At 45.5% G+C, this 25,428-nt stretch overlaps 2 protein-coding genes across 3 annotated transcripts; one reads left to right on the forward strand and one right to left on the reverse strand.

Moving 5' to 3' along the window:
• Positions 1 to 600: 600 nt before the first annotated feature.
• Positions 601 to 17,397, forward strand: LOC136764179 (tryptophan 2,3-dioxygenase). Of its 2 annotated transcripts, none has more exons than XM_066717996.1 (11): positions 601 to 851; positions 12,638 to 12,740; positions 13,308 to 13,398; positions 13,720 to 13,790; positions 14,088 to 14,215; positions 14,480 to 14,666; positions 15,586 to 15,693; positions 15,899 to 16,068; positions 16,211 to 16,290; positions 16,486 to 16,576; positions 16,894 to 17,397. In XM_066717996.1, the coding sequence occupies exons 1-11, from the start codon at positions 784 to 786 to the stop codon at positions 17,045 to 17,047; spliced, it is 1,251 nt and encodes a 416-aa protein (XP_066574093.1). In that variant the 5' UTR covers positions 601 to 783; the 3' UTR covers positions 17,048 to 17,397. The 2 variants fall into 2 exon arrangements, with proteins under 2 accessions (XP_066574093.1, XP_066574094.1); XM_066717997.1 differs by lacking the exon at positions 601 to 851 and adding an exon at positions 12,049 to 12,157.
• On the reverse strand, positions 14,808 to 24,614 carry ctso (cathepsin O). Its single transcript, XM_066717998.1, has 8 exons — positions 24,357 to 24,614; positions 22,396 to 22,501; positions 22,162 to 22,301; positions 21,737 to 21,904; positions 20,596 to 20,717; positions 18,300 to 18,463; positions 18,126 to 18,218; positions 14,808 to 17,691 (listed from the first exon to the last, which is right to left on the reverse strand). Exons 1-8 carry the CDS (start codon positions 24,552 to 24,554, stop codon positions 17,657 to 17,659), a joined length of 1,026 nt encoding a protein of 341 aa, XP_066574095.1. The 5' UTR covers positions 24,555 to 24,614; the 3' UTR covers positions 14,808 to 17,656.
• Between the last annotated feature and the right edge of the window lie 814 nt (positions 24,615 to 25,428).

The raw sequence follows: 25,428 nt of genomic DNA on the forward strand, positions 1-25,428 counted from the left end.
CATAAGGCTATTACAAAAACTGCATTCTGCATCTGGTTTCTGGGTGTGCCAGCTGCCTCTTTGTGGTCTTTGTGGTGTGTAAATTATTTTATAATTGCCGGGTCAAAAATGACCCTAAGACAATCTTTGTACCCTGGTGGTGTACAGCTTTCATGGAAATATGAACAAAGGCAATGTTTCACTTTTTCTAATGTTGGGGTCACTCTAGGAAAAGTCATCAAATTTCAAGTTCAAAAAATATCATTTAGGGGGTTTTCTCTGCTGTTAAACATAGTGGCGGGTCATTTTTGACATTTAAGACAACACAAGGGTTAACCCAATTCACGTTTTGGCACGAGCTGTTTGTGCAAAACAGCCCAAAAATATTAATGACTGAAGCGGTTTTGGCTACAGTACCGGTGCACAATTCCCAGCGCCACTGTGTGCTGCCAACAGATGGTAATCAGTCTGTCGGTTCGTGTTGTAACTGTTTAGTTTGTCCCTGTTACTGATCCATACTTTCAGGAGTATCCCCCCCCCCAGCCTTAGTTATGATGTTTTTCAGTGTAATACTTATGGAAAATGGCGCTGATACACTGTGGCTGTGCATAAGTAAATGAGAGTTGTGTGTTCCAATAAAACACATGGTTAAACCTTGTGTATTTCCCTCAGGTTACCACATATTTCTGGCGATGAGGATAAAGTTTTTTGTTTTCTCTACCTGCCAAAAAAAAATAAGAAAGTGCTGGAAAAAAAGAGAAAACAGAACGAAAATCAGCTAACGGCCGGATACAGACTGAGGACATGGCTACTTTGGGTACGATCGGTGAGTTTGTGGAGCAACATGAGGACTGGAGCGAGCGGACTGAAAGGTTAGACATTTCCTTCTGGCTGACGAAATTGCACATGAAGATAAAAGTGCAATCTTTCTCTGTGTATGTGGGGCAAAAACCTATAAACTAATTAGGAGTCTGACCGCACCAGTTAAGAACGCTCAAGATCTTACAGAAAGCAAATACACAGTCGAGCACAGTACACTATGTGAACAAGCAGATTGGCAGCACAAAGCCCAGTGCAGCTACAGAGTGCTACAGGTGTGGAGGCTCTCACCATGCAGGTATGCTATACTGTAACAAGAAAGGACACGTCGCTAAGAAGTGCAGAGGCAAGGATGACAGAGCAAAGTCTGGACAGTTTAAGTCAAAGAAACCCCAGACAGCACATCATCTTGAGAGCTCCGTGCAAGAGGAGGAGTGTTCCTATACCATGTGTAACCTGAGTGGACACTGTGTAGAGCCAATTTATGCCAGTGTTAAGGTTAACAATAAAGAGTTTCAAATGGAAATTGATACAGGAGCCTCAGCATCAGTCATAAGCAGGGCTGTCGCTATAGTGGGGTGAAAGGTGGTGACAATTATAGGGTCCCCCACTGCCCAGGGGCCCCACAAAATCCAGCAGTTATACTATTTATACCTGTTCTGTTAATAATTCTAATATTTATATTAGTTGTATGCCTGAGATTTTAATGAAAACCACAAAAACATGAAATTTGGTGAAAGGTTTTCCAAATATCAGAGGGACCCAATGCATTGTCAGTCCCACCCCAGCTCATGAACTGCACCAATCAGAGCTGAGGCGGCAGCTGAAGTTAGCGGTGAAAATACTCCGAGATATTTAGGAGACGTCACACTACTGTGTTATTGTATATTTTTAAGTAAGCAAAACAATCACCATTCAGCAGCGCAACGCTGATTATAATATTCACAGACATAGTAGCATATTGTGTTCTGTATAACTGCATACAGTCTGTTTAAATAGACATAAGAACATAAGAACATAATAAAGTTTACAAACAACAGGAGGCCATTGGACCCATCGTGCTCGTTTGGTGTCCATTAATAACTCAGTGATCAAGGATCCTATCCAGTCTGTTTTTGAATGTTCCCAAATTGTCTCTTCAGCCACATCGCTGGGGAGTTTGTTCAGATTGTGACGCCTCTCTGTGTGAAGAAGTGTCTCCTGTTTTCTGTCTTGAATGCCTTGAAGCCCAATTTCCATTTGTGTCCCCGGGTGCGTGTGTCCCTGCTGATCTGGAAAAGCTCCTCTGGTATGATGTGGTCGATGCCTTTCATGATTTTGAAGACTTGGATCAAGTCCCCACGTAGTCTCCTCTGTTCCAGGGTGAAAAGGTTCAGGTCCCTCAGTCTCTCAGTAGGACATTCCCTTGACCTGGAATAAGTCTGGTTGCTCTCCTCTGAACAGCTGGATGCGTCACTATTCACACTGTTGTCATACAATTATGAAAATGAATGGCTTTGCTGGTCAGATCTGCGCACACTGCACAACATGAACGCACCCGTGCATTTTTCGGTTGTATCAGAAGTAGTCAAATGTGTCAGACTACATGTAGTAACTTTATTGCTGTCATTATTGTTATTATTTATTTATTGGAAGACAACCTTATCCAGGGCGACTTACAAATTAGAGCAATACAAAGTGCAAAACTACAGTACAGTTCAAAGCATAATGCAATTTACAATGTACACATGTGTATTGGAAATACAGTAAACAATAATGTAGTCATATGTATTTGTTATTGTATGCCTTATGCTGCCATTTCTTATATGGTCTAATCATGTAAAATGTAAATATCCGGTGTTTTATTAATACAAAAGGAACCGAGCTCACTTTATTGCAATATGATCGCAGTCCTGAGAAAACACGGAAGTGAATCACGAAAACGACCCCAATTGACGAGCTGAGCAGTTTGTACACAAGACAGTGAACAGCAGCGCTGACTGATACCTTGTGTCTCAGCAAACGAACTGAACCGATTTAAATTGAAACGAACCCAGTGTGAGGGGGTAACACGTTTGCCTGTATACTATATATATATATTTGCCAATTACTATAGAAAGTTTTTGCCAGACTTTTTAACAGTGCTAGCACCACTGTACCAGCTGCTGCAGAAGCACACTCCATGGCACTGGAGGACAGCTCAGGACAAAGCTTTCAATGAAGTCAAAGAACTGCTACAATCAGCACGCTTACTTGTTCATTTTGACCCAAAGAAGGAACTCATCCTATCCCATGATGCCTCTCCGTATGTCGTTGGAGATATACTGTCTCATCTGACGGACGATCGATCAGAAAAACCTGTGGGTTTTGCATCCTGTGCACTGACTGTGGTGGAGAAAAGCTCCTCACAGCTCGATAAGGAAGGTCTAGCAATTATTTTTGGTGTAAAGAAATTTCACCAATATTTGTATGGTAGGCCATTTACCATTTGCTCAAATCATAAGCCCCTGATGAGCTTGTTTAGTGAGACAAAAGCCATATCACCCATGTCTTCAGCACGAATCAGCCTATTGCACAGGATCAGCCTACCAGTATACAATTGTGTATAAGGCTGGCAAGGACAATGCTAATGCCAATGCCCTGAGCAGATTGCCCCTTCCAGACAAACCTGCCTGCACACCATTACCTAGGGATACCATATTCTTGATGGAAAGGCTGGCAGGGTCACCAGTGAATGCAATTCAGATCAAGCTGTGGACAGAGTGGGATCCAGTGATGTCCAGAGTAAAGAAATTCCTTAGAGGAATGGCAGAATAGATGGCACTCTGCACATAACTTGACCTTTTCCTCTATTGGTGTGTTTGCACAGAAGATTCATTTTTAATAACGCTGTAAAATAAATAAAATGTATAATTGTTGACAAATTACTCATGAATCTCCCTTTTTCAAAATAGAAATGTTTATTTTTTTAACACCCCTTAAATTGAGTAGGCCAGGAGACCCACACAGCGATCTCTGTCGCCCCCTAAGTTGGGAAACACTGCACTAGGGCGTGGGGGGCTCTATGCTAGACACTCGTGGGCTGAGATGTGAAGGTTGAGCTCTTTTTTTTTCTGAATCTGATTTCCAAGAAATGAAAACATCATTCAGTTTACTCTTGTATGTTTACTCTGTTTTCTATTGCTTTGCTGCTCTACTTTCTTCTCGTGACTCATTAACAAAAGCTCAAATACTTCAAAGCCACATCACCGAGCTTTGTACCTAGTAACAGTTTGTTTTGATAGCTAATACTTGTAATTAATTTAATTTGTTCTCTATAATTACCTAATGTGCACCACAGTCTTCATTATTGAGAAACACTAGGACATTTCTCATTGCTTTCACACACTTTCACTAAACACATCTTTGCTATAAAACTCTCTACAAAACATATGAAACGTTGAATAAATCAGGCCAATCCAAATCAAAACATTTGGTCACATCGACTACAAATGATGTGCTGTTCTGCACGTGTACCAAACTTCTTGGCACATGTGTTCATTCAGCAATCAGTCCTTATTCATGCATAAAATAGGTCACCTCGGAGTTGCTGTTTACAAGACTGGACCACGTAAGAGGCTGAGGGCAAGAAGAGGTAGAGGGGCCCATAGAGGAAGAGGAGTTCAGATGTGGTGGTGGAGTAGCTCAAAGGTGAACACAAAGTGCTCATGTTGAACTGCAAAGAAATGTTAAGAAAGGGATCAGGAAAGCAAAGAGGGAAATAGAAACATAGCTCTTGGAGCTAAAACTAATGCAAAGAGCTTTTTTCAATATTACAACAGCAAGAGGTCAATAAAGGAGGAAGTGAAACAGATAAAGGGCAAAAATTGAAGTATCTTGGAAAACGAACAAGATGTAGCAAATGTTCTAAATGAGTATTTCACAGAGGAAATTATGAAATTCACACAATTATTGACCATGTTGTCAATCATGGCCTTTCCCTGAGAGAGTCTGGGCCACATCCCTACAATACAGAACATCTCCTCACGATTCTTGATGCACCAGAGAGTGGGACCACCAGCTGAAAGGTCGGTTGAGGACTGAATGGGTATTGAATGGTTTGCAGCCCACCGACGAATGCACATTCAATTTCTCGCTCCATACTCTCCTCTTCTTCTCTTCTCCTTCTTCTCTGTGTGGAGGTGGGAATTATGTTAACTGTCCACATGACCTGATGTCCCTCCTAGATGCAATTAATGGTTTCTGGAGTCATCTTTGGCACATGCTGTGATAATATGTTTACTTGCCCTATGGTCAATATTATAATAATAGTATCAACAATTGGCACAGACATATAAAAGAGGGTTAACCATGTTAGGGTATATTGTTGGATGTAGTTAGTATGTATTGGACCATTACATACTACATTTAAATATCTTTTCATTAGATCACAAGTGGCATGTTTTGATTCCTGCAGAATGTGTATTGGGGGTGTTGCGGCTTTCAGGAATGTGAAAATGGCACAAATGCTTTCAAGTCCCTCAAAGCCTGACCTTACATTTGATACCAAACAAGCCAGGTGTTCTTTTACAGTAATGTTAAATTATAAATTTGCCAGTCAAAAGTATCTTGGCAGATTTTGTTAGTGTTTCTGTTCTACAATTTGAATATAGATGGTGGGGAGATATACACTCACCTAAAGGATTATTAGGAACACCTGTTCAATTTCTCATTAATGCAATTATCTAACCAACCAATCACATGGCAGTTGCTTCAATGCATTTAGGGGTGTGGTCCTGGTCAAGACAATCTCCTGAACTCCAAACTGAATGTCTGAATGGGAAAGAAAGGTGATTTATGCAATTTTGAGCGTGGCATGGTTGTTGGTGCCAGACTGGCCGGTCTGAGTATTTCACAATCTGCTCAGTTACTGGGATTTTCACGCACAACCATTTCTAGGGTTTACAAAGAATGGTGTGAAAAGGGAAAAACATCCAGTATGCGGCAGTCCTGTGGGCAAAAATGCCTTGTTGATGCTAGAGGTCAGAGGAGAATGGGCCGACTGATTCAAGCTGATAGAAGAGCAACTTTGACTGAAATAGCCACTCGTTACAACCGAGGTATGCAGCAAAGCATTTGTGAAGCCACAACACGTACAACCTTGAGGCGGATGGGCTACAACAGCAGAAGACCCCACCGGGTACCACTCATCTCCACTACAAATAGGAAAAAGAGGCTACAATTTGCACAAGCTCACCAAAATTGGACAGTTGAAGACTGGAAAAATGTTGCCTGGTCTGATGAGTCTCGATTTCTGTTGAGACATTCAGATGGTCAGAATTTGGCGTAAACAGAATGAGAACATGGATCCATCATGCCTTGTTACCACTGTGCAGGCTGGTGGTGGTGGTGTAATGGTGTGGGGGATGTTTTCTTGGCACACTTTAGGCCCCTTAGTGCCAATTGGGCATCGTTTAAATGCCACGGCCTACCTGAGCATTGTTTCTGACCATGTCCATCCCTTTATGACCACCACGTACCCATCCTCTGATGGCTACTTCCAGCAGGATAATGCACCATGTCACAAAGGTCGAATCATTTCAAATTGGTTTCTTGAACATGACAATGAGTTCACTGTACTAAACTGGCCCCCACAGTCACCAGATCTCAACCCAATAGAGCATCTTTTTAGATGTGGTGGAACGGGAGCTTCGTGCCCTGGATGTGCATCCCACAAATCTCCATCAACTGCAAGATGCTATCCTATCAATATGGGCCAACATTTCTAAAGAATGCTTTCAGCACCTTGTTGAATCAATGCCATGTAGAATTAAGGCAGTTCTGAAGGCGAAAGGGGGTCAAACACAGTATTAGTATGGTGTTCCTAATAATCCTTTAGGTGAGTGTATGTTGTAATTGTTTTGTTTTTTTAAGGTAAGGGTTCAGCTGCATTCAATTGTTTCTCTAGTTCTGCATTTGCCTGCTGGCAGCTTGATCTGACCATTGGCCATTATTTATTGATCTGACTTATTGGCCAGTAATTCCAGGGGGACTTTAAACTGGAGTGTGGCTTGTTGCCTGGTATCCATATTATTATTATTTTTTATTATTTTTGTCATTTAGCTGATGCTCTTATCTAGGGCGACTTACATATCAGAAGGCATAATAATTGCTGAATAAAGTCCTGCTATCTAGTGACCCCCACACATCTAACCCACAGCGGTTAGTCATGGATTGTTCATTACAAACACTGTGTTCGAGCACAAGGATGGTCATAAGTGTACTTGGTACCAGAGCACCTTGGGCCGAAGGTTGATGATTGACTTTATTGGCTGTATGTTTTGGACACTCTGGTGAAGAGAGGGGCAGAGCTGTCAACTGATCACTACTTGGTGGTGAGTTGGATCCAACGAACCGAACACCGGCCGGATAGACCCGGGAGACGCAAACGAGCAGTGAGGGTCTGCTGGGAATGTCTGGCTGATGATACTGTGAGGAAAGATTTCAACTCCCACCTCTGGACACATTTCTCCTATACTCAAGGACATTGAGTCTGAATGGACTTTGTTCAAAACTCAGTCTTGGAGGCAGCCACAAACAGCTGTGGTGCCTGTCAAGGTGGCAACGCTAGGACCTGCTGGTGGACACCAGCAGCGAGGGAAGCTGTCGAAGAAGGAGGCCTTCCGAGCGATGCTTGCGTATCTGTCTCCGGAGGCAATTGCTGGCCAAGAGGGCCACAGCAGCAGCAGTCACCAAAGCAAAAGAATGGGTATGTGAGAAGTTTGCTTTGACAAGGCATACAACCATGTCTTGTGGAAGGTGTTGCAGGAGTATGGGGTGCCGGGGCCGCTTATGTGTGCCATCCGGTCCTTTTATTCTCAGAGCGTGAGCTGTGTCCATAATTCTCAGTGTTCAGTTGAAAACGTTCAAGGTGGGTATTGGTCTTGTCCCCACTCCTGTTTGTGATTTTCATGGACAGGATATCAAGGCACAGCCATGGTAGGGAGAATATCCAGTTTGGGTGATTGAAGGTGGCATCGCTGCTGTTTGTGGATGATGTTGTGCTTCTTGCCCCATCCAACTGTGATCTCGGACACGCACTCGAGCACTTCGCTGCCGAGTGTGCAGTGGTTGGGATGAGAATCAGCAGTCCCGAGTCTGAGGCAATAGTTCTCTCTCAGAAAAGAGTGGATTGCTCGCTCCAGGTTAGAGTGGAGCAGCTGCCCTTAGTGGAGGAGTTTAAGTACCACAGGGTTTTGTTCACGAGTGATGGAAAGGGGGAGCGTGAGGTGGGCAGGCGGATTGCTGCAGCGTCTGCAGTATTGTGGGCGCTGTATCGATTCGTGGTAGTGAAGTGAGTCCTCAGACAAAGCTTGTGGTTTACACATCAATCTACATCCCCATCCTCTCCCATGGTCAATGGTGGGTAATGACCGAAAGGATGAGAGCTGTGGAAATTAGGTTTCTCTGCAGGGTTGCAGGACTCACCCTTCTAGATAGGGTGAGGAGCTCAGAAATCCAAGAGAGCCTCGGAGTAGATTGAGAGGAACCAGTTGAGGTGGTTCGGGCATCTAGTAAGGAAGACCCTGAGGCCAGCTCAGGACACGCTGGAGGGATTATATCTCCTGGCTGACCTGGGAACACCTGGTAAGACCCCAGGAGGAGCTAGAAATCTGTTGCTGGGGAAAGGGAGGTCTGGTCCACCCTACTTAGTATGTTGCCACCGTGACCCTCACCAGGCCAAGCCATGTAGAAAATGGATGGATGGATGGATGGATGGAATTGACCACCTGCTTTATTGATCAGAATTAAATTATCAAAATTAAATGCTTCCAATGCTAAATTGGTAACACAAGGGTGACCTCTATAAGCTGCTGAATAGGGGCTCTCCAGTTGCGAAGCTTCTAGGTTTTTGGTGGAGAAGTTCTGGTCCTGATTCCTTTCTGGGTTCCACTTCGGTTCTTTCCAATCTTCCTGGATTTCTACTCCTAGGGTTTTAACTCCCAGGTGGTTCCTCTCCCTTGATTCCTGCAGGATGGGTGTGGGGGTGTGTTGGAATGTGAAAATGGTACAAATGTTACCTAGAGTTTCTAACTCTCTATATGGATCACTTTAAAGGACACCAAACGAGCATGATGGGTCAAATGGCCTCCTCTCGATTGGACAGTTTCTCATGATTTACAGTAAATTGTCTTGAAAAGGTGAATTCTGTTTTGACAAAAGTGCCGAAGCAATCAATAAACACTGTAATCAATGTAATGGTGGAATTACCTATCAATTCAGCTTTTCTGGAGTTAATTTGACAAGGAGGGATTGAACAGCAGAGGCTTTGGAGGTGTGTCCTTAATATTGGGGCTCTGCAGTGTATCTTACACCACAACCCGTATTATATAACAGTATAGACTGCTAGACCAGTGAATATTGCTGTTCAGAGTCCAAGAGGCCATGCGTTATTTGCTCGGGACACACACGACCTTCCGTCTGTTTTTCCTGTTAGACATTAATATGACTGAAAGACATGAGTGTCAGCTGTGCCAGGGAAATAAACCAAGCAAACCATCAGGCCGTACACACCTGCCCAGTCATGTGTCACACACCTCATTGTTTGTTCATTAATTCGGTCATCTTGGCTGTGTTGCTCAACCCCGTGTTGCTCAAATGTGTACAGTGAGGGAAAAAAGTATTTGATCCCCTGCTGATTTTGTACATTTGCCCACTGACAAAGAAATGATCAGTCTATAATTTTAATGGTAGGTGTATTTTAACAGTGAGAGACAGAATAACAACAAAAAAATCCAGAAAAACGCATTTCAAAAAAGTTATAAATTGATTTGTATGTTAATGAGGGAAATAAGTATTTGATCCCCTATCAATCAGCAAGATTTCTGGCTCCCAGGTGTCTTTTATACAGGTAACGAGCTGAGACTCTCTTAAAGGGAGTGCTCCTAATCTCAGCTCGTTACCTGTATAAAAGACACCTGTCCACAGAAGCAATCAATCAGATTCCAAACTCTCCACCATGGCCAAGACCAAAGAGCTGTCCAAGGATGTCAGGGACAAGATTGTAGACCTACACAAGGCTGGAATGTGCTACAAGACCATCGCCAAGCAGCTTGGTGAGAAGGTGACAACAGCTGGTCCGATTATTCGCAAATGGAAGAAACACAAAATAACTGTCAGTCTCCCTCAGTCTGGGGCTCCATGCAAGATCTCACCTCGTGGAGTTTCAATGATCATGAGAACGGTGAGGAATCAGCCCAGAACTACACAGGAGGATCTTGTTAACGATCTCAAGGCAGCTGGGACCATAGTCACCAAGAAAACAATTGGTAACACACTACGCCGTGACGGACTGAAATCCTGCAGCTCCCACAAGGTCCCCCTGCTCAAGAAAGCACATGTACAGGCCCGTCTGAAGTTTGCCAATGAACATCTGAATGATTCAGAGGAGAACTGGGTGAAAGTGTTGTGGTCAGATGAGACCAAAATCGAGCTCTTTGGCATCAACTCAACTCGCCGTGTTTGGACGAGGAGGAATGACCCCAAGAACACCATCCCCACCGTCAAACATGGAGGTGGAAACATTATGCTTTGGGGGTGTTTTTCTGCTAAGGACAGGACAACTGCACCGCATCAAAGGGACAATGGACGGGGCCATGTACCGTCAAATCTTGGGTGAGAACCTCCTTCCCTCAGCCAGGGCATTGAAAATGGGTCGTGGATGGGTATTCCAGCATGACAATGACCCAAAACACACAGCCAAGGCAACAAAGGAGTGGCTCAAGAAGAAGCACATTAAGGTCCTGGAGTGGCCTAGCCAGTCTCCAGAACTTAATCCCATAGAAAATCTGTGGAGGGAGCTGAAGGTTCCAGTTGCCAAACGTCAGCCTCGAAACCTTAATAACTTGGAGAGGATCTGCAAAGAGGAGTGGGACAAAATCCCTCCTGAGATGTGTGCAAACCTGGTGACCAACTACAAGAAACGTCTGACCTCTGTGATTGCCAACAAGGGTTTTGCCACCAAGTACTAAGTCGAAGTGGTCAAATACTTATTTCCCTCATTAACATGCAAATCAATTTATAAGTTTTTTGAAATGCGTTTTTCTGGATTTTTTTGTTGTTATTCTGTCTCTCACTGTTAAAATACACCTACCATTAAAATTATAGACTGATCATTTCTTTGTCAGTGGGCAAACGTACAAAATCAGCAGGGGATCAAATACTTTTTTCCCTCACTGTATATAGGATTATTATCAGTGTCAGCCATGTTGATGGGCAGTACAACCACTCTAAAGCGTAGGAACACAAAGTTAAATCACTGAGAGGCATTATGGACAATAGATGTCAATAAAAAGTAGTTGATGACTGACTGTTATATTTTACTTCTACCAAAACTGGACCTTTTTTGTATACTTCAAATACATGGGATACATTTTAATTTTGGATTTGGTTGATGGATGTTCCATATAGATTATAAACCAGGAGAATGCAATGCAAATGTGTGGGACAGTGGGAAACCGCATGTTTAACTGTTCAGTTACAGATGAGATTTACTGTGGTAAACCTTTTGACACTCTTTGGCCTCTTCGATGATGACACGTTCTAACAGCTTCTCAGTGGTTGATGTCTGAAGATAGAGGTTTAAATCTAGAAGTTTAAAAGTCCCGCCAGACTGTGAACAGCGAGAGGATTCGTCCCTGGCAAGTTTCCCAAGCGGCTGAAGAGACCTGGTGATCTGTACTCACTCTTCAAAATGGCATTCCGCAGCCCTGTGTGATGCACGAGTGCAGCAACAAGAGTCGTGAAGTCATGTCGGGGCATTTGGCCACCCCTGTATACGATGAAGGTGTCCCAACGCTTCTCTGATGAGCAAACAGCGGCTGTTCTTACTGAGTGATTTTACAGGTGCCGAGTTCATTAAATGCTCTGAGGTGTGGTTACACTCCGTTTGGCAGCTAGTGACTGGAACACCATCCCTGTTTGTGAAACCTTGTTGATTAAACTGAGCCTCAACATGTGTGTGTGTGTGCGTACCTGGATTAATATTTAAACCCCCTGCCCCACACTCTCCCACATCCACATTGATTTGTGTGGCTGGTCTTCGGTGTCTGACTGGGCGTAACAGCAAAGCAGTCGGATCCCTTTCACCTGATGACTCCACGAGGGCCCCCCCATCAGCTGGTCCCTGTGTCCACACGGCTCTGGGACAACACAACACACGGAGATGGGCAGGGGCTGCGGACGGGGCAGCTGATTGGACAACGTGTCCTTTAAATAAGCAGCTTCGCAGCCGCCTCTGGACCCAATTGCACACACGGTACAGACGAGAGCTGCGCTGCCATTACTGAGTGACTCTGAGAGGAATCATGAGTGGATGCCCCTATTTTGGGAGGAAGCACATGTATGTATTTTTCTGCTTTCGCTGGACGTTGGCCTGAGAGGATTTTCTGGTTCGAAAGCAATGCTTGTGTTGCTGTCTCTGATCAGTTTCTACTGATTAATGATAGACAATATCTGTGCATAGTGCGTGTCTGTGCATAGGAATTATTATTATTATATACACCCTTATCCAGGGCAACTTATTAGTTTATCACATTATTTGTACATACAATTACCATTTATACAGCTGAGTTGTACTTGGTTTATTGTATTTTACAAATTGTTTATGGTTTATTTATTTACTTAGTTGTTGTCTGTTTATCTATCTGTAAAACACTCTGTGGCTACTACCTTGGCATAGATAGGTACAGTACCTCAACACTGCTGCCCAATGCTCTTGCTGTAGTGTTTGCCTGTGTGTAGTTTATCTGTGCATTCTGTCTGATTGTTCACCTGTGTGTTGTGTTTGTCTGTGTCTGTGTTTTCATCAACACTTTTCCAGGTCTGTGCCCAGGAAGTTTGACCTCAGCGAAATGGAGGACAAGGCACAAGAAGGGATTAATAAAGCCAGCAAAGGAGGACTGATATACGGAGATTACTTACAAGTAAGTTATCTAATCCGAGTGTAACCCTGATGGGGCTGTGAAGGATGCCTGTAGTGTTTAAGATATGAGAACAGGTCACTGCACAGTCAGTAGTATGGCTAGCCAAATTATCATTTAGAGATCTATTTAATTCATTTAAAGATATCTTCAAATATTTCAAGATATCTCTAAATTATTTAGAGATATCTGCAAATCACTTAAAGATATCTCATTTTATAAGTACATTTAGAGATATCTTTAAATGATTTGCAGATATCTCTAAATCATTTAAATATATCTGCAAATCATTTATTCAACCAAGGCTGGACTCATTATTTATTATTATTATTATTATTATTATTATTATTATTGTTATTATTATTATTATTATTATAAAAATGTAGTATGTTTGTGAATTAATTATTTTTACTGAAAGTGTTTGTAAACAAAACGTACCAGATCATGAAAATGTTCTTCAGTGAAAATGTGACTAATGAAGGGAAAATATCGAGCCACGTAGGACAGTAAGAACATGTCAAAGGTATAAATGTAATGGATAATTGAGTTTGGTTTTGCTCTCTCTTGCAGCTGGACAAGGTTGTTAACGCCCAGGTTCTTCAAAGCGAACTGAAAGGAAACAAAATCCACGATGAGCATCTCTTCATTGTGACTCATCAAGGTGATCAATCACTTACTCATCAATCGACTATTCAGTGAGATGAACTGCATGTTATCAATCGTTCCCATGTGTTCCCATGTGTTCATATAGCTTGTACTAACAGCCTTTTCAGATAGTGACCTTCACAGACCCTAATGCTCAGTTCAGGGAGATGGATTTGGGATAAAGACTGAAAGACCTTTATATTCAAGACATGTTTCAGTCAGTACAATTCACACTAAATGTTTATATATATATATATATATATATATATATTGTGAAGCTCTTTAACTGGATGTACACAATCTCTGAATAAGTGAATAAGCTATTTCTTTATTTCAGCTTATGAGCTGTGGTTCAAGCAGATCCTCTGGGAACTGGATTCAGTCCGGGACATTTTCTTGAACGACCATGTGAGTATTTTTTTTCCCAGAAGGCAGCCTCATCCCACGGCTGCTCCGCTCAGCGCCACTCTGTCTGTCTGACCACAGTCACCGCTTTCTACCGAGAATTAAACTAAAACAACTAAAACAACTAGACCATTTCTGGAGGATGCTCAATTGTGGCTGAAACTTCCTGCGAATCAATGTCCAAGTCCAAGAGTACGTAGTGACCTCCTGTGTCTCAGGGCAGAGCTGCAGAGACACGCAGATGAGCCTGTTTGTGTGTGAAAGTGTAGTGATGCTGGACGCATGTCTGGGTGTGTACAGGTGCGCGACGAGAGGAACATGCTGAAGGTTGTGACCCGAATCCAAAGGATCTCCATGATCTTCAGGCTGCTGGTGGACCAGTTCGCCGTGCTGGAGACGATGACGCCTCTGGACTTCTTTGACTTCAGGTGAGACTGGGTGGCCTCTCTGACGAGCACAATGTGATGACAGGACACAGTAGAGTGTGCGGTCAGACCTGTCCCCTGTCAGAGTATCTGGCATTTAAATTTCCCAGGAAAGAGTTGCCTTCACACTTCCAACACAGTTCATCCTCCTTAAAAAGTAAATGAATACAACACAATACAATATATTCAATACAAGACACAACTCTGTGATGTGTTCTCTTAAACACCCCTCCTCACCTGGGCCCTGGCCTGCCGTGTGTTTCGCAGGGACTACCTGTCCCCGGCCTCCGGCTTCCAGAGCCTGCAGTTCCGCTTGCTGGAGAACAAGATCGGCGTGCCGGACAGCCTGCGGGTCCCCTACAACCGCCGGCACTACCGGGACAACTTCAAGGGCGAGGACAGCGAGGTCCTGCTGAAGTCCGAGCAGGAGCCCACCCTGCTGCAGCTGGTGGAGGTAAAGTGAGCGCACCGTGCCTCGGACCTACGCTCTACAGGCTTAAAATCACCACTGATGTGTGTGGGAGGGGCTGTGGAGATCACGATCACACAATCAACAGCAGACAATGACAATGACCATATTTTACACACTGACATGAATGATTTAGCAGACCATATTTTATTGAAACAGTTAATATATCACACTCAGCAAATATGTATTCAATTAACAGAGATATAAAGCACTATAAAATAAAAAGACACTTAAAATATTGATCTGAGAACAAGGATGACCCCAAAACGATGCTTCCAGAGTTGTGCTCTGGGACGCTTTCAAACTGTTCTGACAAGACGATAAGACACACATTTTAGCTTTGAATCAATTAAAATTGTATTGATTCATTCTCGCACTTTGTGTTCGGGTCTTGAATGTGTGTTTCCTTGTCGCCCCAAATGTTTCTGTTTCTGTGCTGTGCTATTATGTCACACATTTTAGGAGTCAAAATGTTATATAAAGACTTATTTCATCAGCTTAACTCTTTGAATTCATTGTTCAAATACATTGATGCACTTTAAATGAAGCTAAACGAGAAGACCGTTAGATTGATTACTAGGCTGTAGGAAATCATGTCTTGCCAGCTCCACCGCGATGGACTGGACTCATGCCAATGTGGAGAACAAGCGTGTGGTCGAGTTTACGAGAAGGTCCCGCATTTTAAAAACGATTCTCCTGTTCTTGTTCTCCTTGTATTGTTCACACGCCAAAACTGGCCTCTTTTTGTACATTCACATACGTGTGTGTTCCGTGTGGGTTAGCTGTTGCTCTGCCTTGGCGTGTGAAGACGCGATCCTCCCATTTCTGTGCTTTGCAGTGTCCTGTGTAATCCTAAGAACACAATGACATGCATTAAAAGGCACTATCGTGCTTCCTCTGGCAGAAGTGGCTGGAAAGGACTCCGGGGCTGGAGGAGGAAGGGTTCAACTTCTGGGGGAAACTGCAGAAGACAATCGAAGCAGGGCTGAGGCAGGAGGCGGAGAGGGTGCAGGTAAAACGATTCAAACCACAGCCATCAACACACCCAGATCGCCCTTCATCCCTCTACACTCACAGGACAGGAATATATGCACTGTGCCAGATATATCTCCTCGTCATCACCGTCGCCTCATCTTTCGATCTGCAGTGTCTCTCGTCCCGGTTCTGTCAACCAGGCGGTAATGAGTAAACAGACCTGTGCTCTGGTGTGTTTGCAGAAAGCAGACGACTCGGAGGTGAAAGAAGAGATGCTGGCTGAACTAAGCAAACAAAGGGAAGTTTTCACCTCCTTATTCGACGAGAAGCGACACGAACATCTCCTGAGCAAAGGGGACCGAAGACTTTCTTACAAGGCCCTGCAAGGAGCGCTGATGATCTACTTCTACAGGTACTGTCGCTTCTCCGTTGTTTCTCTGATGTGGGGGAAGGGTTATTGTGCCTGCAGTGCCTACTGCCACACCTGCTCTTGTGAACATTTGCTCCAATGCCACTCTTCTCAATCTCTCCCTCTTTCTCTCTCTATCTCTCAGAGAGGAGCCCCGTTTCCAGGTGCCCTTCCAGCTGCTGAACTCTTTGATGGACATCGACGCGCTCATGACCAAGTGGAGATGTAAGAGCGCACCTCCTCCATATCGCGTTTCCTTCAGTTCCTCAATGAGACACAGAGGCCTGTCTTCTTAAGTCTGAATATAAACCACATTGCCACTGGGTACAATGTTTTAATTAGCCTCCTGTCTCTCATGTATCAGAAACTTCAATAATCCATGTCCTCAATTCCTCCCTCTTTCCAATCCCTCTCCTCTAGACAACCACGTGTGCATGGTACACAGAATGATCGGCAGCAAGGCAGGCACAGGCGGCTCCTCAGGCTACCACTATCTGCGCTCCACAGTGAGGTGAGCGGCCCCTGGGCGAGGCCCTCCACAGACACATACCGTATCTTGGCCACCTTGCTGTTGACTGTATTTCAATAGTGATGGCAAGAGAAGCCATGTTTGTAGGTATCTAGCTGTTCAGTGCCGCTGGTGTCCTGCTCAGAACTTGGGACTGTTGCAAAGTCCTGAAGCTGCCATTCCTGCCCACCCTCTGCCTATGTTAAATTTGATCCCCAGGTGTCCTCACACGGTCCAATGCTCCCAGTAGGTCTCTGACCAGGCGGTGGCCCCCCGAGACTGCAGGACTCCTTGACCCTGATCACTCCTTTCTCTTGCAGTGATCGCTACAAAGTGTTCGTGGATCTGTTCAACCTGGCCACGTTCCTGGTCCCTCGGCACTGGGTGCCCAAGCTCAACCCCAGCATGCACAAGTTCCTGTACACGGCCGAGTGCTGCGACAGCTCCTACTTCAGCAGCGAAGACTCGGACTAGAGCAGCCCCCGCGAGGGCCACACACTCGGCCCCTCTCCCCATCGAGATGGGGACTCCTCCGCCCCCACAGGAAATGAGAAAACCTGACTATTTATACATCGACTATTTATGTGAATATGAACCATGATTTGGGAGACGTGTATACAATTATCTGTACATTGTAACCTTTCCAATCACACAAATGCTTTATTTTTCCTCTGACATGAGACGTCTCGATGAGTGAAATGTATAATGTGCATCTGTGTATAAGCTCTTTTAATAAACATGCTGGATCTTGTTCATGTATACATGCGTTATAACTTAAGATGGATTCTGTAGGGTTTGTATTATTAAAACAATGTTAGTAAGTGCGTCTGATTGTATGTCTTTTGTGGTGAGAGTCTCGGTTTGTAAAATCTCCATTGACGGGTCAACTATACGGCCTCCTTAGTTCTCCAGGGAAATTAGAACAGATTGACAGTGTTGACCTGTGCATCTATTACAGCATATTCAGGATCATAAATAATATAAAATAACTATTATATATCTATATCTATCATGTATATATAATATCTGCGGTTCTGTGCCAATGTCGTTTGTGTCCGGATCTCGTGGGCAGACGCAGCTCGGTCACAGGAAAGCGGCTGTCACCATGTCCGCGATGCCTGGCGGGGGAGGGACAGAGCGGGACATGAGTTCCGAGACGAGTCTATATTCCGCCGGCCTCCCGAGAGACGCGACGCACTTCACACCACTGTGCCCGAAACAACACAACACAGCCACAGCACAAGCACAGCCAGGACGAGCTCGGCACTAAAGGGAATTTTACACTACTGACACGAGCAGGTTGTGCCAGCGATTTACTGCGATTACTGCACTTGAAAGGGTGATTTACTGCCATTACTGCACTTGAGAAGTACACAGACGTCCCAGTGTCTCGGTACAGGAGCTTATGTTTTGTTTTCTTTGTGAAGAAGGCAGATGGTACAAAACAAAAGACGTGTTGCTTCAGCAGGAGAAAATATACATCAATCAATAACACGAGCAATCATGATCTCCTGTATAACTCGAACACGGCTCATGTGACTAATGCACTCACCGCAGACGTTGCCTCCCATCTTGATGTAGACGTAGCCTTCGTTGCCCCAGGAGGGGCCCCAGGAGTTTCGCACAATCCAGTAGGGTACGTCCCCTAGAGAGAGAGAGGATCAGACTCGCGCAGTGTCCCCGGGCCCGGTGGTGCTCTCACCATCACTGACGTTGGCCTCCGTACCCGTCCTGTCGTAGCCGGTGACCAGCACGGCGTGGTTGGCCTCCCCGCTGGAGCAGTGATGCTGGATGATGCCCCCCAGGTAGTCCTGCCAGCTGACCGCGTCCACTGTCACGGCCAGGGGTCCCCACTGCAGCAGCCTGGCCATCATCTCGCCCTCAAGGCCGCTGCGTGGGGACAAGCGGAATAAAGGGATACAGAAATCTACAGATAAATAAATGGAAGAATGTGCCACAATGACAAGCAATGACTAGATCTGCATTTAACTCTGACACCATGTTTCTCTGTGGGTCCGAATTCGAAAAGATTCCTTCACTTTCCTCCCTGTGCATTAAAATCATGAAGTGGATATGTTGTATTAGCTGAGCCACACATTTCAGACACGTGGCTATAAAATAACGATGTGTAGAAACTGACTTGCTGGGCTTCGTGTGTGTCAGTGTGAGGAGTCGTGTGTCGGGCAGCTTCATAACAGAAACACACTGCCGGCCACAGAGGGTCGAGGCAGTGGCGTTCAAATGACCCGAACAGGGCTTTCAAGCACAAACACTAGCGTGTGCCGAGACAGAACACGTGAGTTTGTCCCGAAGCGCTCAGGACCGTGGCTGTGTGTCAGAGGAGGGGGCGGGGGGTCTGTGGGGGTCTCTCCGGTTCAGAACGAGCACAAACATTCGTGAAAGCAGGACGGTATGTATTGCATCATTTCCAAGCGACCTTTTCTGCGTTTTTCCTTCTGTGTGTTTTTCCGCAGGCGTGCTGCTGCTGCTCTCTAGAATCTGAGGACTGAGATTCACAGGACAGCGACTGCGCAGTGAACGCGCGGGTTTATTCACATCTTTTTGATCTTTATCTGAGCGCTTTCAAGGCCACAGAGTAACCCACACGAGGGGAGCGCCGGACAGTGAAAGAGGTGAATTAGGGAACGTGTGCATCCTTGTAGAAGCCCTGACTCTAGTGGTAATTTTTATTTATTTAGTTTATTCCAAATAACTGCAAGAAGCCCCGGCGTCAATTGGAGACGGCGTTTGTATTAAACATTCATACATAAAAAGACATCGCAGACTCATGCAGGGAAACATTGCTTCATTGTAGAAATAGGCTAATCAGCCAGGCTTTCATTTTATTTTTGTATTATTATTATTTTTTTATAATTTGCTTTCCAAAGACGCAAACAAATCACATTCAATGTGGATGAAAACAGGATACCGGTAATTCTGTTAGCAGTCTGCGAGTCGGTATACTGTGAACTCTGGCTAAATAAACAAAAAGCACTTCAACAAAACTGGAAACACGCTTTAAACCAAACCATCAACATTATACTTCACTAATGCACTGTTTATGTCACAGTTGACAGTTCAATCACTGCAATTAACAGCAATACAAATATACAGCAATATATATATATAGTTAAATTGAGAAATAAATTAATAAAAACACACGTGATGGTGTCTTTTTAATTAATATAAGGTATATATATATATATATATATATATATATATATATATATATATTTACTGATAACAATAAAGATGCAAAAAATAAAAATAAAAGTTGACGTAAATATGTTGTGGAAGGTTCTTTTAAATGTGTTAATGCATCTTTAGAAACTGTATTGATTTCCCTTTTCTTTACTCATAAAACACTGTCAAGTAACCCGGCGTTTATTAGATACCGGCTTATGTTTACATGATTATGCAAATCGACCCGGTGACTATCGGAGACCAGGTGAGTACTGGACGTTTTATGGTAAATAAATGGTATCAATTACGGCTGATACAAAAAGGAAGAAACTCGCAAAGTATCTGCGCTGTCAGCTCGGGACAGATCCGACCCTGAACTCTGGAGCACGGCCTCGGTGTCGGTGACCCGGGAGGTCAGATCGAGTGTTTGCTTAAATACGATCACATAACTCAACACAAACATTACACAACGCATCCCATCCTTTTCAGAGTGTGCTCTATACTGTTGAAGCCTGAGAGAGATCATGATCATAAAAATACTATTTATACACGAGCCAGGCACACGACACTACTAACAACTGGAGTCTCTCTGCTCTTTTTCAGGGGCAAATACTTCCAAGAACTCACATGTCCACTCAACTGAAATGGCTTTTACTGGGGCCGCTCATTGATTTCTAGGCGTCTCTGGGCTGATTCAGAGTCAAACAAACATTTAAAAAAGATTTAACTGATGAATAACTAGTTTAATTAACCATAATGAAATAAATGAATGCCAGAATCTGGTGAAAGTGAAGGGTGTGAATCACATTGCGTCTGACGCGCAACATTGTGCGACCCACCTGAAATCGTACGCAACGAAGTCCCTGATGGAGACGCCGGACAGCGACGGGGCGAAGTAGTGGCAGATGCCCGTCTCCGCTTTGAACGGGTAGTCAGACTGTCTCACCAGCTTCACTTTCGTCTGTAAGAGAGGGAGACAGGGCAAAGGTACGGAGGACAAGAAAATAAAATGAACAGATCTTCTGAGTCACGGACAGAAATACTCTGGTCACAGTGAGGCTGTTGTGTACATTGTACTGTGAGGTTTGTGTAGCTGCAAGACAGTTGCAGAGTTTAACTGTGGACACAAATCAGTGGCGAAAGTGTGTGTGTGTGTGTGTGTGTGTGTGAGAGAGAGAGTGTGTGTGTGTGTGTATGAGAGAGAGAGAGAGAGTGTGTGTGTGTGTGTGTGTGTGAGAGAGAGAGAGTGTGTGTGCGTGTGTGTGTGCGTGTGTGTGTGTGTATGAGAGAGAGTGTGTGTGTGTGTGTGTGAGAGTGTGTGTGTATGAGAGAGAGAGAGAGTGTGTGTGTATGAGAGAGGGAGTTTGTGCGTGTGTGTATGAGAGAGAGAGTGTGTGTGAGAGTGTGTGTGCGTGTGTGTGTATGAGAGAGAGAGTGTGTGTGCGTGTGTGTGTATGAGAGAGAGAGTGTGTGTGCGTGTGTGTGTATGAGAGAGAGAGTGTGTGTGCGTGTGTGTGTATGAGACAGAGTGTGAGTGTGAGAGTGTGTGTGCGTGTGTGTTTATGAGAGAGAGAGTGTGTGTGCGTGTGTGTGTATGAGAGAGAGAGTGTGTGTGCGTGTGTGTGTATGAGAGAGAGAGTGTGTGTGCGTGTGTGTGTATGAGAGAGAGAGTGTGTGTGCGTGTGTGTGTATGAGACAGAGAGTGTGTGTGCGTGTGAGTGTGAGAGTGTGTGTGCGTGTGTGTGTATGAGAGAGAGAGTGTGTGTGCGTGTGTGTGTATGAGACAGAGAGTGTGTGTGCGTGTGAGTGTGAGAGTGTGTGTGCGTGTGAGTGTGAGAGTGTGTGTGCGTGTGTATGTATGAGAGAGAGAGAGAGAGTGTGTGTGTGTGTGTGTGTGTGTGTGTGTGTGTGTGTGTGTGTCACAGCGCCTCTCGAGGGAGAAAACCTCAGAACGAAACTAAACCCGCGGACAGCGCTGACCTGGTTGAGCCAGCGCAGAGCGCCGGTGGTGGAGCCGCCCTGGCAGCCGTGGTTCTTGGAGGAGCAGTCGAGGACCTGCTGGACGCTGAGCTGCTGGAGGCCGCGGCCCCCCATCGCCGACACAGACTCGATCCCCCCGACCACACTGAAGGCCCAGCAGCCGCCGCACTGAGGGAGGAGAGCGGAGACGGGACATCGCTCACTGACTGGCACAGCCACCCCCCCCGCGCTTCTCCACGAGCCACTGGGAACAACGGCTGTGTCTCACATCATAGCAGGCGGACCGGGGGCTGGAGAGGGGACGTCCCTAGACACTGTGTTGCAGGTTGACGTTTGTGTTTATTTCAGAAGGAAGTCAAATATGCATGTTGCATGTGAATAGACACAGAGGCCTTATGCACACGTATGTAGCTGTTCAGACTCACACTCTGTTGGCTCTGAACGGGGGTCACAATATTTTTCTCTCTCCAGTCGAACCTCAGAGGGGGGGGTCCTGTGACAGCCTCCTCTCTCGACGGCGTTGTGTACTTCGGGGTCTTCTCAGCAGTGGCCCTCAGGTACCGCTCTGAAAGAGAGGGGGGAGGGCGCTCTTCACACCATTCGCTGGAGACGTGCAGGCGTCTAGAACAACACAGTCCACTGTGCCACCCACAACGCACCTCTGAACTCCCTGGGAGACAGATCGGAGAACTGATTGAGTGCGTAGCGGGCCGAGCCGTTGCCCGAGTCATGGAGGTTCAGGAAGGAGTGTCTCCGGAGGCTGTCCTGCGGGGCGAACAACGGCCGTTACACTCATAACCAGGCGTGGGATTTCGTGATATCAGGGGCAAGGACACTTGGCTATCACGGGATGTCCAGTTGCCAAGGCACCAAGGCCACTGAGCTCAACCTCCTCATGGCATAGTAACTAGTGACTTTTAGTGAGAGTTCACAGAATATCGAATCTTAGACTGCTTGCGTACGAGCTAGTGTGTGTGCGTGCGTGTGAGCATGTGTGCGCAACACGTGCGTGTGTATGCGCATGTGTGCGTCTTTGTGTGTGTGCATGCGTGTGTGCGGGCGAGCTAGTGTGCGTGCGTGTGTGTGTGCGTGCGTGCATGGGAGCGAGTGTGTACAACGTGCGAGTGTGTGTGCGCAACGTGTGTGTGTATGTGCGTGTGTGTGAGCGAATGCGAGCGAGTGTGTGCGTAATGTGTGTGTGCGTGTGCATGCGAGCGTGTGTGCGTGTGCGCATGTGTGTGTGTGCCAGGGTTGGTACAGGGGCAAAAAAGCTGACAGTCTGCACTATAACCCTGGCTGCAGTCATTATATAAATCAAATCTAAGGTAATACTTGTCACTGAGTGTCCTATTTATGTTGTAAGTCACCCTGGATAAGGGCGTCTTCCAAGAAATAAAAATAATAATAATTAAAAAACGGACAGTTTACTCCAGTATCACTGTATTCAGCGCAGCATTGAGACAGGCTAGTCCTGGAAAAGAAAACAGATAAAACTGGGAGTACAGCACAAAAAGGTGCCTTCTGTTCTGGCGGTTTGTCTTGTCATTAAACACACAAAGCTGCCGCCACACTGCGTCTACACACATGGGCCTCTCAGCCTTTCACTGTCAGCTGTCAGAGTCCGTGCTGTGTCCACACACACACACACACACACACACACACACACACACACACACACACAGGTCTCTCAATGTGTCCACACACACACACACACACACACACACAGGTCTCTCACTGTGTCCACACACACACACACACACAGGTCTCTCACTGTGTCCACACACACACACACACAGGTCTCTCACTGTGTCCACACACACACACACACAGGTCTCTCACTGTGTCCACACACACACACACACACACACACACACACACACACACACACACACACACACACACACGTCTCTCACTGTGTCCACACACACACACAGGTCTCTCACTGTGTCCACACACACACACACACACACAGGTCTCTCACTGTGTCCACACACACACACACACACACACACAGGTCTCTCACTGTGTCCACACACACACACAGGTCTCTCACTGTGTCCACACACACACACACACACACAGGTCTCTCACTGTGTCCACACACACACACACACACACAGGTCTCTCACTGTGTCCACACACACACACACACACACACACAGGTCTCTCACTGTGTCCACACACACACACACACACACACACACAGGTCTCTCACTGTGTCCACACACACACACACACACACACACAGGTCTCTCACTGTGTCCACACACACACACACACACACACACACACAGGTCTCTCACTGTGTCCACACACACAGGTCTCTCACTGTGTCCACACACACACACACACGTCTCTCACTGTGTCCACACACACACACACACACACACGTCTCTCACTGTGTCCACACACACACACACACACACACACACACAGGTCTCTCACTGTGTCCACACACACACACACACACACACACACACACACAGGTCTCTCACTGTGTCCACACACACACACACACACACACACACACACACACACACACACACACACACACACACACACACACACACACACACACACACACACACTAAAGATGCAGCAAGATTACAGGGCGACGTACCCGGAAGTTGTGCAGACTGCGCCGGAAGTCGTCGCTGCCCGGCCGGTAGCTTCTGTTGAACTCGTGTCGGAACCGCTGGAAGGCGCCGGCGGCCCAGTCCGGCCCACTGAGGACGCCCATGCTGTCCGCCGCCGATAACAGCACAGACAGCGAGGTTAGTACCGCGGCCGCCGGCATCAGCAGCGCACAGGCCTGCATCGCGCAAGCGCAGCTCAGCGCACACGACTGAACACACAACACACACACGTGACCTCCGTACAGTCATGTGACAGCCTGCAGCTCAGCTCAGCCCCGCCAACCCCACAGACGCAGCTCTGTCTGCGCAGATCTGCGCTTCTCCACGAATGGGAGTGGAGGGATTGTGCAGAGATGCGGGAATCTCCGCAACAAGAAGAGACAGGCTGCGGATCTGCACTACAGCGCAGTCGAGCGAGAGCTCTGTCAGCCATCTTGGGTGAAAATAACCCGCTGCACAGAGCGCTGTAACGTGTTGCAGTGACACAAACGTTTGCAGGGATTTAATGTATTTACTTTTTTAAAGAAAAACAATTTACCATAAAATTACCCTTTAATTTTAGCAATTTAGTCTCAAAATACAAAATAGAACAACACAGTTTTTGTTCAGGTTTAATGGTAAAACAATAAACGTCCTTAATAAAGAAGGTACAGGCATGCGTTTGGTATCAACTTTGACCTTTTTAACCCTTTGACTGCGCCAATACCAGCGGTCATTTGCGACATTTAAAATTGCAAATTTAATATGACATAAACGACTTTATTTCTGTTTATAGCGATCTCCCAAAGCTGTAATTAATGCGGATTAGGTCTAGTCTCGGCTGGACAGAGGTCAGCCTCTGCAGTTGTAATACAGTTAGTTTAGTCCACAGGTGTATATACTTCAGTTACCACTAATGAGTGCTGGCTGGCCAGCAAATCTAATAAACGAAGGGACAATTACAGACACGACATGGGGGACTTTTACTTTGCACTTAAAATATTAGAAATACATTATTTACAAAATATTTACCACTCCATTCGGGGATTGATTATTTCAGTGATGCAATTTAAAAGT

Source organism: Amia ocellicauda, chromosome 12 (assembly GCF_036373705.1).
Source record: "Amia ocellicauda isolate fAmiCal2 chromosome 12, fAmiCal2.hap1, whole genome shotgun sequence".
Classification (NCBI taxonomy): domain Eukaryota; kingdom Metazoa; phylum Chordata; class Actinopteri; order Amiiformes; family Amiidae; genus Amia; species Amia ocellicauda.